General features: G+C 41.1%; 1 protein-coding gene across 1 annotated transcript; it reads left to right on the top strand.

The window, feature by feature from the left end:
• The first annotated feature begins 719 nt into the window (after positions 1 to 719).
• LOC104467594 (cell cycle control protein 50C-like) lies at positions 720 to 9,033 on the top strand. The gene is made up of 7 exons (XM_010081424.1): positions 720 to 920; positions 1,750 to 1,860; positions 3,091 to 3,192; positions 4,584 to 4,674; positions 6,266 to 6,403; positions 7,394 to 7,603; positions 8,725 to 9,033. Exons 1-7 carry the CDS (start codon positions 720 to 722, stop codon positions 8,910 to 8,912), a joined length of 1,041 nt encoding a protein of 346 aa, XP_010079726.1. The 3' UTR covers positions 8,913 to 9,033.
• The last annotated feature ends 3,295 nt before the right edge of the window (positions 9,034 to 12,328 follow it).

The following is a 12,328-nucleotide window of genomic DNA, read 5'->3' as shown; positions in this document are numbered from 1 at the left end:
GCAGGGAATGGATGGATTTTTTTCAGAGGACAAGATGAGTAGAGGTGAGCAAACCATCAGCATCTTGGAAAGCCATTGATCGAAATCAGATGTTTTGAGAATGAGTTGCCCTTCTGGGATAAGGAACACCTAGGATTTTTACAACTTTAAATTACATCTGGATCAATAACAATGAATGTAGTAGGTTAAGAAAATTGATCTGGTCTTCCAAAGCAATGTTTTCTGTCCAGTGCTGTCTCAGCACCTGCAGTCCTCCCCAATGGCATCCAGTGCAATTGGGAGTAGAGCTCCTTTCATTGTATACCATGCCTGTTAGCTGGGCAGCTGTGGTAGCAAAGGGAGAAGAAATAATGCATCTGATATTACACAGAAATTCCAATCTAGATGGCAGTATCCCTGCAAATGAATAAGACATAACAAATCCTACTGAATTGTGGGGCAGGTAAAAACATATATTTAAGCTTTTCCAAGAGTCATGAGCTGGACACCCTGACCAAAGTACACAATTGTTTGATTGGTACAAGCTGATCATGGGGATCCAGGCACAAATGTAGAAAATGAGGAAGAGCGAGATCTAGTTAATAAGTAATTTGTGGCCATAATGCAGCTTTGAACAAACAATACAGTCTCTCAACAGTAAGGACACTATCTCAGCTTAAACACTCTCCAGCACAAGTATATTGTTCCTTCCGCTCACCAAGAAGAAAACAGAAAACAAGATGAGTTTTCTTCCCCAAAAAGAAGGGCAGCATCCTTCCAGATGTCCAGATAACAGTGCATTCAAACAACAGAAGCTACCAGCTTGGAAGCCTCAGCTTACCATTGCCACTGTGCTCTCCACCTTCTTCCTCACAGGCGCTTTCTGCCTGTCTGTGGGAATCTGCCTCATACTGTCCGCAAACAGGGTCAGAGAAGTCCAGGTTTGTTTGGGGATGATGGTGCTAGATATTCTATGAAGAAGAAACTGGGCTATGTTTGGAGGGAAAAGGCTTTGAATTTTTGCTTTTGGGTAAAGATGATAGCAATGGCTTCATGCCTTGTACATGTGTCCAGCAGCCAGTATTCCTGTGAAAGTTCTCAGAGATAGTTGGACACCGATAAAAGCCGAGCACTAGGTGGTTAACTGGGTGTAATATCTGAAATATGTGTGGTAATTACTGCCACTGGCTGGTAACATCTGAAATCTTGGCATTATTTTCTGGGTTTTTGAAGGGAAATAAACTAATCCCTTTTATAGTGTTTGGTACTAGAAGAACGTGCATGTTTGCTGGAGCAAAATCTTAAAATGCAGGAGCCCTAATGTTTAAATGCCTCCTGGAGGCAAGGTTTGTTAGACTTGTGGTGGTGTTAATAGACTCCTGGTTGGAGCCAACGCTCAGCACTACATCCAGGTTGCTCAAGAGGGGTGGGCCATAATGCATGTGGGGATTTGTCAAGCATTACTTGGTCAGCCAGACCAAGCTGCAGAAGTGTTCTTCACTCAGTACTCCTTTGCTGAGGAGCAGACGTGGAGGTTCTGCAATAGTCATTGAAAGGCTCTAAAGCACCTTTAAACTAGGGATGAAATTTGTGAACGTTCATTAAGGACAAGTCCTGATTTTCTGTCTCTGTCAAATTTTAACAATATTTTTGCAGTCCAGAGTCACTTAGAAGAGAACTGCTCTGAGAAGTCCTGAAGCTAAATCACTAACCTTTTCCTGTGTGCGTGTCCTTTATTACGGTATCTCTGCTTGTTCAATTCTCTGACAGATTGATTATTCAGATAAATGCTCAGATTGTTCAAAACTCCGTGAAAATTCCTCTAACTGGAATAAGGAGTGCCACTGTTCTGTTAATTTCACCCTAAAGGAAGATATATTGGTAAGTGGATGCGAGAAACCAACTCAGGTTGCCTAGTACCTCCTGTTACTTATATCCCTGTATGATACAGTACATTAATTCTGTTCTGTAGAGCTCCTGAATAAATTTTCTTTGTACTTTTTAAAAACATGAGATACTCACAATTTTACACTTTTGCCTTTGCTATTCTGATCAAGATCTGTCCTTGGTTGGGAGGTGTGCAAGGACAAGATGGGGATGGAGGAAATGGTGTTTGATTGTGGAGGTGACTTCTCTCTGCATCTCTGTCTTTGAGTCAGTAGCAAACCCTTGCCCTTGGCCTGGGGTTAGTTGTTACCATACTGCTAAACTCTCAGATGAGAAGGAAATCTGAAGCTCTGACCACCTGTTATAAGTAAAACCCTGTAGTCTTTTTTACAAGGGTTATGCTGTTAATCCCCAAGGGCCTTGAAATAATTCAAGTCATTCTGAAGTTTCATTTGGGAAAAGTATCCTTCATTTCCTGTCCTAAACTACAGGGTCATGTTGCTGAGACTGTTAAAATGCTTCATGTTCTGCCAAACAGAACTTATGCTTAGTACTGTATAAATGGTGCCTTAAAACTAGAGTGCAATTCAAATTATAAAGTCACTTTAAGGTTATTCAGTATTGAAGAGGCTGTTGAAATACTCTGTAATTCTTGAGATTACAGTGGTGCTTGAGAAGTTTATTTAACTGAACAATGAGGTTTTTTTAATAGTTTAATAATCCTCTTTCTTTCTTGTATTTGCCTGCCTTGCATTCTCCTTTTAATTAGAGGACTAAACTTTCCAAAGCATTTGAATAATTGATGAGAGGCAGCCTTATTTTTCAAAAACTATGAAGGCATTAAGAGCTACCGGGTACTTTGAAGTTTTTTGTGCACCTTCTTTTATGGAAAATGAGTGTCTGTCTCCATGAAATTATTCATAGTGATTACAGGTTCATGGCCAGCTGTGCCATCTTGAACAAAATAATAATCAGGCGTTTTTATTTTAGGTTTCATTTTGTGATTTAAAGTATGTTTAATTTTTTGTCAAAATACTGAAACTTTCAGTTGGGGTAAAGACTAGATTCTAGCCGGTGTCGGCTGAAGTAATTGCTTAGAGTGTGGTCACCAGCATTTAAATATGAATTGAGTACTCTCTTCCCCTCTCTTTCTTAGCAAGTAATAGGATTTCTCTTTGTCTGCACGAAGTCACCTTATTGAAGGGATTTATCCTTGAATTCTAGGGTGATGTTTTTATGTACTATGGCCTGCAAAACTTCTATCAAAACCACCGTCGATATGTTATATCAAGAAGTGACGCACAATTGTTAGGTCGAAATGTAAATGTAAGTTTTCTTCTTTATATTATGCGATCGTCAGTACTTCCATCAGGTGCATCTTTGACCATATGGAAAGCTAACTAGGCATAACTGTAAGTGTGTTAAGATGGCTCTAGGGAATAATAAGAAGGTACAGATTTTCAGTGCTTAGTCTCTGCTTTTATGATTGTTAGGGTCATTATGTCTAATAAGTTAATAAGAGAGAAAAATTGAGGGGCTAAATAAAAGATGTCAGTCCAATGTAGTAATTATGAAACCTGCACCTTGTAGGGATGCTGATTAAAAATACATTGTATTTTTCAAATAAATTTACAGAAGGCTTTTCCTTCGAGTGTTTTCAGTCATCTTAGCCAGAAGTGTTCTAAGCTGTGCTTTTATTATAGGGTTAGGGAATTAAGTTATTCTAAGTCTTTAATTTTGCTGGCTTTGGAAGCGGACAGGGAGCAGGAAATAGTTTATGGTGAAATACGTGAACATGCAGCATTCTGAAGTATACAAGTTTGGAGGTCTAAAGAGGAGGCTAGATAGAATCGCCTACAGCAGGCCTGCATAAGGAAATCGGAGAATGCAGTCATTGCATTTAGGTTTTTTGTTAACAAATCTAAAACATGGATTTTTTGACTTAAAAGTATCATTTCTTAATATACACACAGTCCACACATTGCCCTCTCAGTACATATGATGATTGCAGCATAATAATCTGTTGTTTTTGTAAAATGCTTCTTGTAACTCCCAAGACACGTTCCCCATACATCTGCTTCTCCAGGTTTCCATTCAGCTTGTTTGTTCGCATTGAGGTGCAACTAGTTTTGGCTTTTCTGCCAATCAGACATACAGCTTATTAGAGTTATTTGAAAATGTTTCTGTGTTTAATCCTGATGATTTAATAGTTTCTCATGAAGTGAAATAGGAGAGATGTGATAAATTTGAGATGGGCTTTTGTTTTTCTTGCTACATCTTCATAGATCAAGATTTCCCCACACAGCACTGCAGTAAGGTGGCTAACTGCACTTTTTGTTCTCCACCACTGAAGCTGTTCAGGTCAGAATTAAAAAGAAGGGAAAATAAGATGTTCTAGGGTAAGCCAAGGCTTCACTGGAACATTTTAAATTGAGGTATGTTACAATAGCCGATCACCAAATGAGTTTTTGTAGTGTGGAGTTTGCAAGTCCAGAGCAGAATTTGGTGAAGACCTTAAGTTTATTTACTGTGATAAGGAGTGTGCTCTTCAGCTACAAACCCATTCATTTGGATGTATCTGTAATGTGACCAAAAGGTACTGGCAACTTAATTATTCAGTCACTTTTCAGAAGAAGGAATGAGAGAACATTAACACCAGCAAATCAAAACAAAACCCCCAGGTTCTGTGCCTGATTGTTCTGTGACCTTGAATGCAGATTGAGAAGAGCTACTGCGCACCCTTCACCACGTACCAAAATGGGACACCCATGGCTCCATGCGGTGCTATTGCCAACAGCATGTTCAATGGTAAGTAGGTACCTTCCACACCTGCTTACTAATTTCCACTTGAAACTATTCCATTACCCCAATCCAACTGAGTTCTGATATTGCAAGATCTCTGTCTTTCTCCCACAAAAGGTTTTGTTTTGTGGTGCTACTGTGGTGAACACGGGGCTCTGCTTCCTACTGTTTAGTAGCTTGCCCCTCATTTTGAAACTGAGGAAGATTTTTCATTTACTAAGGCTCTCTTCAGTGTGAATATACAACAGGACTGAGGAGTTGAATCCCTGATGAAATAAGGAATGATGATACAACAGATTCAGTGTACCTCCTTGCTAAAAAAACGCATTCCTGTACAGTCATGGGAGAGCACAGGTTCTGCCTTCCCACAGTGGTGTGCTTAGAAGGAGGTGACATGTTCTTCACATTGGTTTGCACCTTTGGATCTATGTGGCTGCATTTTATTCGTTGAATGCTGGAAGCATGCATAGTCTTACTCAATTTGATCCCAGGTTTGATTTCGTTTATACTAAACTATTGGGCATAATCTGCCTATGAGTACATTTAGGCTGAAACCTAGAGGGCTCCTAGCCATGAACACTGGCAGATTTCAGAATGGATTTCTTTGGGAGGAAAAGAGACAAAAAACCTCTACAGACTTTTCTCCCCTATCCCATCCTTTTTGTCTGTACACACGCCTTCCCCCACCTTCCCATTCCACACAGCAGGTTTTTTTGGCAATGCAGCAGATGTTTTCAAGCAGCTGAGCCACACACACTAGAGGACTTGTGAAAGGCAGCTGTGGTCAGTAACTTCTAGATCCTGGAAGTCTGATTTACTGGACCTGGCTCAGACCTAGGCCAGCACAGCTACCTGCCTGTAGCCCACACTGTTCTGGAGCACTGGCTACAGGACAGAATGCTCCTGCAGGGAACAGGATAGTAAGATTTTAAAATGCTGCAGGCAAACCTCCCAGTATCTGCTCTTACATATGTCCTCAGTGCACAGTGTGATGAAATGTTCCAGCTGCTGGTGATGTGGGGGAAGGGGATGATGCTTAAATCACCCCTCTAGTAGCTCATTTCTGTCCCTCTGCTGTGAAGGAGAGTGCTTGCCATTCACTTCTGACAGTTTAGCTGGTTGTCTAATTACTCTCTAATCTTGTTTTGTAAAATGAGGAAGATGGCCAAGTTCCTGCCATGGGAAATGTTTTTAACCCAAGCCAGCAGGAAAGGGAGCAGTCAGACAAGTGGTTAAGCAGGCAGAGCTCAGAGAATTGCAGCTCCTGTTAATAAACCAGTGACAAACAGCTGGGGATTGTAGTGGGGCACAGAATGATCACTGACTCAGAAGAGTGTATCTGAGCCTTAAGGAGCTGTGTGAACACAGGTTTAGTAGCAGGATTGAAAAAAAAAAAAAAAAAAAAGTATGTTTTCATTGATGCAGTTGAGTTGTGTTTTTCCTGTTTCCTAAAAAGCAGCTCCTCCCCATCCATATCATCTAACTATCCCTGCCGATCATCTGGCTGCCTAGGTGTTTGCCTAAATGTTAATGAGATGATAATTAAGTCACCATTTAAATAACTTGTTCATACATATTGCTTCTTGTATCCCTGCAGATACCATTGATCTTTTTTACAATCTTAAGTCATCTGTTATTCAAGTACCGCTGCTGAAGACTGGAAACAGTTGGTGGACAGATAAAAATGTGAAATTTCACAATCCAAAAGCATACAATCTATCTTCTGCATTTGCAGGTAAGAATTGTTCCACTGATATCCCTTATTTTTCAGTGGCTTCCCTCCCTCCCCATGTGTGGAGGTCTCCCATTCTAAGATGGGAATTGCTGAAAGAGGTAGGAGAAGCAGTTTTAGAGGGTGACTGAGAACAGAGGCCAGATTTAGCCAAAAATATCACTTTCTTTTTTCCACTACCCATAGAAATTGGGAGAAGGTGGGTTTGGAGGACTGACGTTAGCCTGCATCCACACTCTTCTGTATAGTTTATTGTAACACTTAATCTGTACAGAGAAAGCAATGATACAGTATTTTTTTTTCTACTGAAAACACGTATGAAGGAGAATTGCATTGTCACATCTTTCCTTCTTTGTGCCTTTGCAGAGTCTTAGGCAATTGTGACCCAAGTGAAACTGCCATCTTCACTAGTTCTTTCAAACAGCTGTTTGCTAGGACTGTTTCCTTGTTATCATTAATCTATATTGAAGTGGGACTAAAAGTTCCCTATTCTGGATCTGGGAAGTGCTGTGCTGGATGCAATATGCAAGAGTTAATTATCTAAGTAGTTTTCATATTGCAGATTCTAAGTATCACAGACTGTGCCATTAGACCACAAAAAGGTGCCTTTCATGGTTGTACAGGAGTAAATTAATATATAAAATGAAGGCAAGCTCCTCCTTATAGAGACTATGTTGCTGGCTGAAGAGGTGAGAAGCCAGAATAAACAGTATTTCAATTTGTGTAAGTCCCTTCGTTTTTCCTGTACTTGAGGTTTCTAGGGCACGCGGACCCCTGGGTACTGTTAAATGCTGTTCATTCATGTTTGAGGTGCGTGGAGATGCTTAGTTGCAAAGCATTATCTAGCCTACGTAATTTTTAAATATTGGACAGAGTCTTGTGTCTCTTTCGTATCTCGTGTTCTCTGTTGGTTGTGAGTAGGCCCAGAAGTTAGTCACCAACCATTGTTTTCAGCAACAGTATGTCCTTCCTGGTTTCTTTCTTTTTCACCAGGGACAGCAAGACCTCCTTACTGGTGGAAACCAGTATACTTGTTAGACGAGGAAGATGAAAGGAACAATGGTTATTTAAATGATGACTTCATTATCTGGATGCGAGTGTCGGCCTTTGCTACATTCAGAAATCTTTACCGTCGTGTCCACCGGATAAGGCAGTTTGCAGCTGGCCTCCCAGCAGGGAATTACACTTTTCATATTTCCTATAGTATCCTTTCATATTATCCGAGACACTCCTTAACTATTAGATAGTTGCAACTATATGGAAGTGGATGGGATTTGTATAGAAAAACAGCAGAGAAACTGAGCGAAACACTCCAAACTAAATCACCATGAAAAGACCTAGTTTGTTTTGAGGGTGATGAGACACTACAAGTGATTTTTCTTTAGCCTCTGCAGATGGAGTTAAGACATGTTGGTCAAATGGCAGCATGTGACATTGGATTTGACTTCTGAGGGGGCTACTTTTGGCTGGAGGCAGCACATGGGTGCTTTGCACAAAGAGTAAAACTGAAGAGTGGGAACCTGAAGAGATGGTTGAAGATGTTGTTTTAGCTGAAATATTTAATAATGGCCTCATCAGATGTGCAGACACCCTTACTGGAGTGCAAGGAGTGCCAGAGGTATCCCTGACGTTGAGAGCTGTGCAGGATGCCTGTGTCAGCAGAGTCCTCTGGCAGATTTGGGCCTTGTGCTGACAGGAACTATTGTGATGGTGAAGATGCACTCTCATGCTGAACAGCGTGAACTTTGCTGAGTAAAGCACTTGTTTTGTCAGCAGGAGTTATGTCAAGATGACTATAAATTTCTCTTCTCTCTCAGCCAATAGGCCTATGATTTTAAATGCTATAGCACAGTTCTGTTCTGAAAGCTTCCACATGGAGAGATGAAAAGTAAAATCATATAATTTTCTAGGCAGACAGCATGTTAGATAGAGGTGAGCACTTCCCCTCAGTGAGAATATGTGGGGTATCATCATGATAAGCTGCCCAAAAGGCTCATTTTCAAGTGAGTTTTCATAGTAAATGAATGCAGTAGCAGTTATGTAAATTATGAATCTGAAATTTATAATGTTAAAAAAAAAAAAAAAAGGCAGTTCCATGTTCACACAGAGACTGTATCTAAAATAACTGGATGTCTTACCACCAACTGCTACTGGCTTTTTGGACCCAGAATAGCAGAGACATCACAGATCAGGAATTTTTTTAGCAAATTCAGATCTCCAGACCCTTTATGCCTTGGAAAGGATTTTGAGCATTTGCCACTACTTTTTCTTCTCCTGGAAATTGTGTAAATTTTGTGAACGAAACCTTAACATCCTTCTGTCAGATTTCCCTGTTACCAAATTCAAGGGGAGGAAGCATGTGATTCTTTCAACTGTGGTGTGGTGTGGGGGAAGTAACCCATTCCTGGGAATCGCCTACGTGGTTTCTGGTGCAGCAGCAACCCTGACAGGTTTTGTCATAACTGCCATCCACTTAAAGCTCAGAAAAAAGAAAACCTACTTTCAGAAGTAATAAGGTTCCCTGGCTTTCTCGAGAAAGGCAAAGGTGTGCTGTAAATGAAGAACATGCAGCACAGACTTTTCGTTCTTTCACCTGAGCTCTGGATCTGTTTCAGTAACAGGTTTGGTGAATGTAAGCAAATTGAGGTGCAGTCCTATTCCATCATCCAAAACAAGCTTACCTGAGCCTGCATTCTTACTAATGTATGTGTGCTTCTAAATTTGTTTCCTAGGAAACATGTAGTGAAATGAGCTTCAAACAACAGATAGCATAGTGTGTTAGAATTGCAATGGCAAAGAAATTATAGGGTACTAATGTCTGGCCAGAAGTAAGGGTCCATTTTCATTTCTTGTTCAGCCCTTAATTCAGACAATATTTCTCTTGACTTACATGGAGCTTTGGATGGCCAAAAAGTGAGGTCTTGATCCAGCAAAAAGCTTGAGCAGGTGGAACTTGGTGATAAAGTCTGTTTGTGGGCCACATGCATAGGCTGAATGGCTTGGCTTAGGTTTTATATAGCTTTTTCAACTATCCTGAAAAAAGCAAACAGTTTAGAGCAGAATGGTCATCACAGTTTGATACTTGATTTATGATTGAATACAGGGCATTTTTTAGGAGTTTGGAATTTGTTTAAACCCACTTTATTGGTTTTATCTAGCTACTGAGAATAACCTGCAAAGCTAGAGGGCATCAAACCACTGATTTACATTTTTTAAATTATGATTTAATATAAAGCTTAAGTTGAAAACTTCTTTAGTGATAAACATTTTAGCAGAAACATCTACCTAATATAACTATTAGGCCACAATTGCACTGCTACCTAACCTACCCTTCCACGCAAAAGTTCATAGACTCTTATATGACATGAAATGTCTCTTCCCTTTTCAAGCTCCCATTCCTGTGGTGTGGTGACTTAGTGTCAACAGAAAAAGCATCAGAAAATCTGTCAACTTCATTTTCGGAAAGTAAACGCTACAGGTCTTGAATAGGCTTCTAAATTGTCATGTTTCGTGATCAAAATTTTACACATTTACGAGTCATTTCCAGTCTCTCTCAAAATGTAGGAACAGCGCTGAAGAATTTAGGTCAAGTATACCATGGTACATCCATATTTTTAGAAATATTTTTTCTGTTGAAAAAGTGCAAATAGAATAAAACACTCTAATTCCTTTGGTAAGTATTCTGTGTGCCTTGTCTTCCCTCCCCCCCTAAAAATACTTCCACACTAGAGGAAGAAAGAAATCACAGACGAGAGCAAGAGAAGGGAATGGGGCACAGGGAGGCTGCGTGCCACTGTCAAGGACACCCACACCTACTTTTAAAAATGTGTCAGGCACTTAGGAACTTGTGACCTTTGACAGATGGCCTCTGGTGAATCTGGTTGCACCCACAGAAGGTACTGTTTCCTTTAACCTCTGCCATGAGCAGCAGAAGGGGTGCTGCTCAAGTTCACAGCCCGGCCTGTTTGTACAGTCTCGCTCCGTCAACTGTTTATGCTGACCTGCTGGGCTAAGGAGTGTGTCCCTGTCTGCTTTGCCTGGGCAGGGCCAGTCACCTCCATCAGAAAGCTGTAGAAACGGGGTTCCAGTATTTCAAACCCTTGCATCTAAATCTGTCAGGAACTGTGGGAGAACCCTACACCTTGCTGGACTGGGCAAGACAGGGCATGAAGCAGTACATTTAGCAATGCTTAAGCTCATTACTCTACATCACTTTTAACAATGAGACATGCTCCTAAACCTTTTAAGTCCTTTTGGAAACGTAATCCTATGCAGGCCTCTGGAAAGCCCTGATGGGAGTTGCTGCCAAAGCTGAACTCAGGATTTCTGGCTCCAAAGAGACCACAGGAGCCTCTTTCTTTTTCTCTCCTTTTTTTTTTTTAATCCTCCAGAAACTGACTTTCAGGAAATTATATGTCATCTGGGTGGTTAAATCACAGTGCAATTGTCACTGATTTTATTTCTTCATGAAGTATCTGGTAAAGATGTTAGTAAAAGGAGACTGAATAATGAGGTATGTATTTCAGTGAGTCAGTGCCTACCAGAAAAAAACCTCACCTAGCGAACACAGTCTAGGAAGTGGTGTTTACAGTTTGCTCATTGTCTCCCAAAGGTTTGTGCAAGAACCTCTTCTCTTGAAATGTACATTGTCTTCAAACCCATCCGCAGGGAAAACCTGTCTTCAAACAAATCTTACTCTTTCTTTGTTCCAGAAGGCGTCTTTATTTATAAACCCCAAACCTCTTTTCCGTCTTACCACAGCTTTAAACACGTCTTTCTCGTACCCTCTGAACAGTGTCCTTGGAAGCTGCTGCTTGAGCTCTGGCTCAGAGTTGTTAACTCTGAGCAGCTCTGCAGTGTCTTGTCATTTGGGATTGTGCTGCACAAAAGGGTGGACAGTAAAGTTTTAGCAACCTCCTTACATTGCCCTTTTGTGCCAGTGCTACAGCTATGCTGTTGGTCTGCCCCTTTTGCCAGAGCTTGCATGAATATGCCTTTTCAAGAAAATTTTAGTAGGTTCCTCAGTGCCCGCATTCGGGAATACTCCTCTACCTATATTGAAATGTTTACTGGAATTGTTTTATGCTGCTGCTGCCTTATTCCCTCTTGTGCAGGCTGAAACAGAAGTGAGAGCCCTGGCTGAAGCACTGGCCTAACAGAAAGATAGAAATAGCCACCATTAACTGTTCCTTGTTGTGGCATGTCTCAGGGTTTGTCCTCTTTTGTCATAAGCTGCTGTCTTGGTTTCAGCTGAGACAGAGTTAACTTTCTTCATAGCAGCTAGTGAGAAGCTGTGTTTTGGATTTGTGCTGAGAAGGCTGATAACATGCTGATGTTTATAGTTGCTGCCAGGACAGTCAAGGATGTTTCAGCTTCTCTGCTGTGCCAGTGTCTGCAGGTGCAGGAGAAGCTGGGAGGGAGCACAGCCGCAACTACTAGCCTAGGATTTGACCTTAGGTTTAGGATTGAGACCCAAACTGGCCAATGGTCTATTCCATATCATGCATGTCATGTCCAGTATATAGATGAGGATCTGTCCGGAAGTTCTCTCTCTTGCTCCAGGTTGTCTCCCTCAGGGTCACCCCTCTCTGAGGGTCATCTCAGTCTCTTGGACACTCGGGCTCTTATTTCCATTCCAGGAGTGCGGTTTTGGGACTCTCCCTGCTCTGGGATCGTTAGCTGGGAACATGGTCATCAGGTGGTGAGCAGTTGCACTGTGTCACTCATTTGTATATTTGTATATATTACTATTATCATTGTTATTATTTTCATTGTTATTGTAGTTTAGTTATTAAATTATTCTTGTCTCAACCCACAGGTCTCTTTTCCCTTCACCCCTTTATTTCTCTCCTGGTCCGTGGGAGGGGGGAGGGTGAGCAAGCGGTGTTGTGTTTTGCTGACAGCCAGGGTGAAACTACAACAGCTGCT

This window comes from Pterocles gutturalis, unplaced genomic scaffold (genome assembly GCF_000699245.1).
Source record: "Pterocles gutturalis isolate BGI_N339 unplaced genomic scaffold, ASM69924v1 scaffold24359, whole genome shotgun sequence".
In the NCBI taxonomy this organism is placed as follows: Eukaryota; Metazoa; Chordata; class Aves; order Pterocliformes; family Pteroclidae; genus Pterocles; species Pterocles gutturalis.
This window is presented reverse-complemented; position numbering and strand designations above follow the sequence as displayed.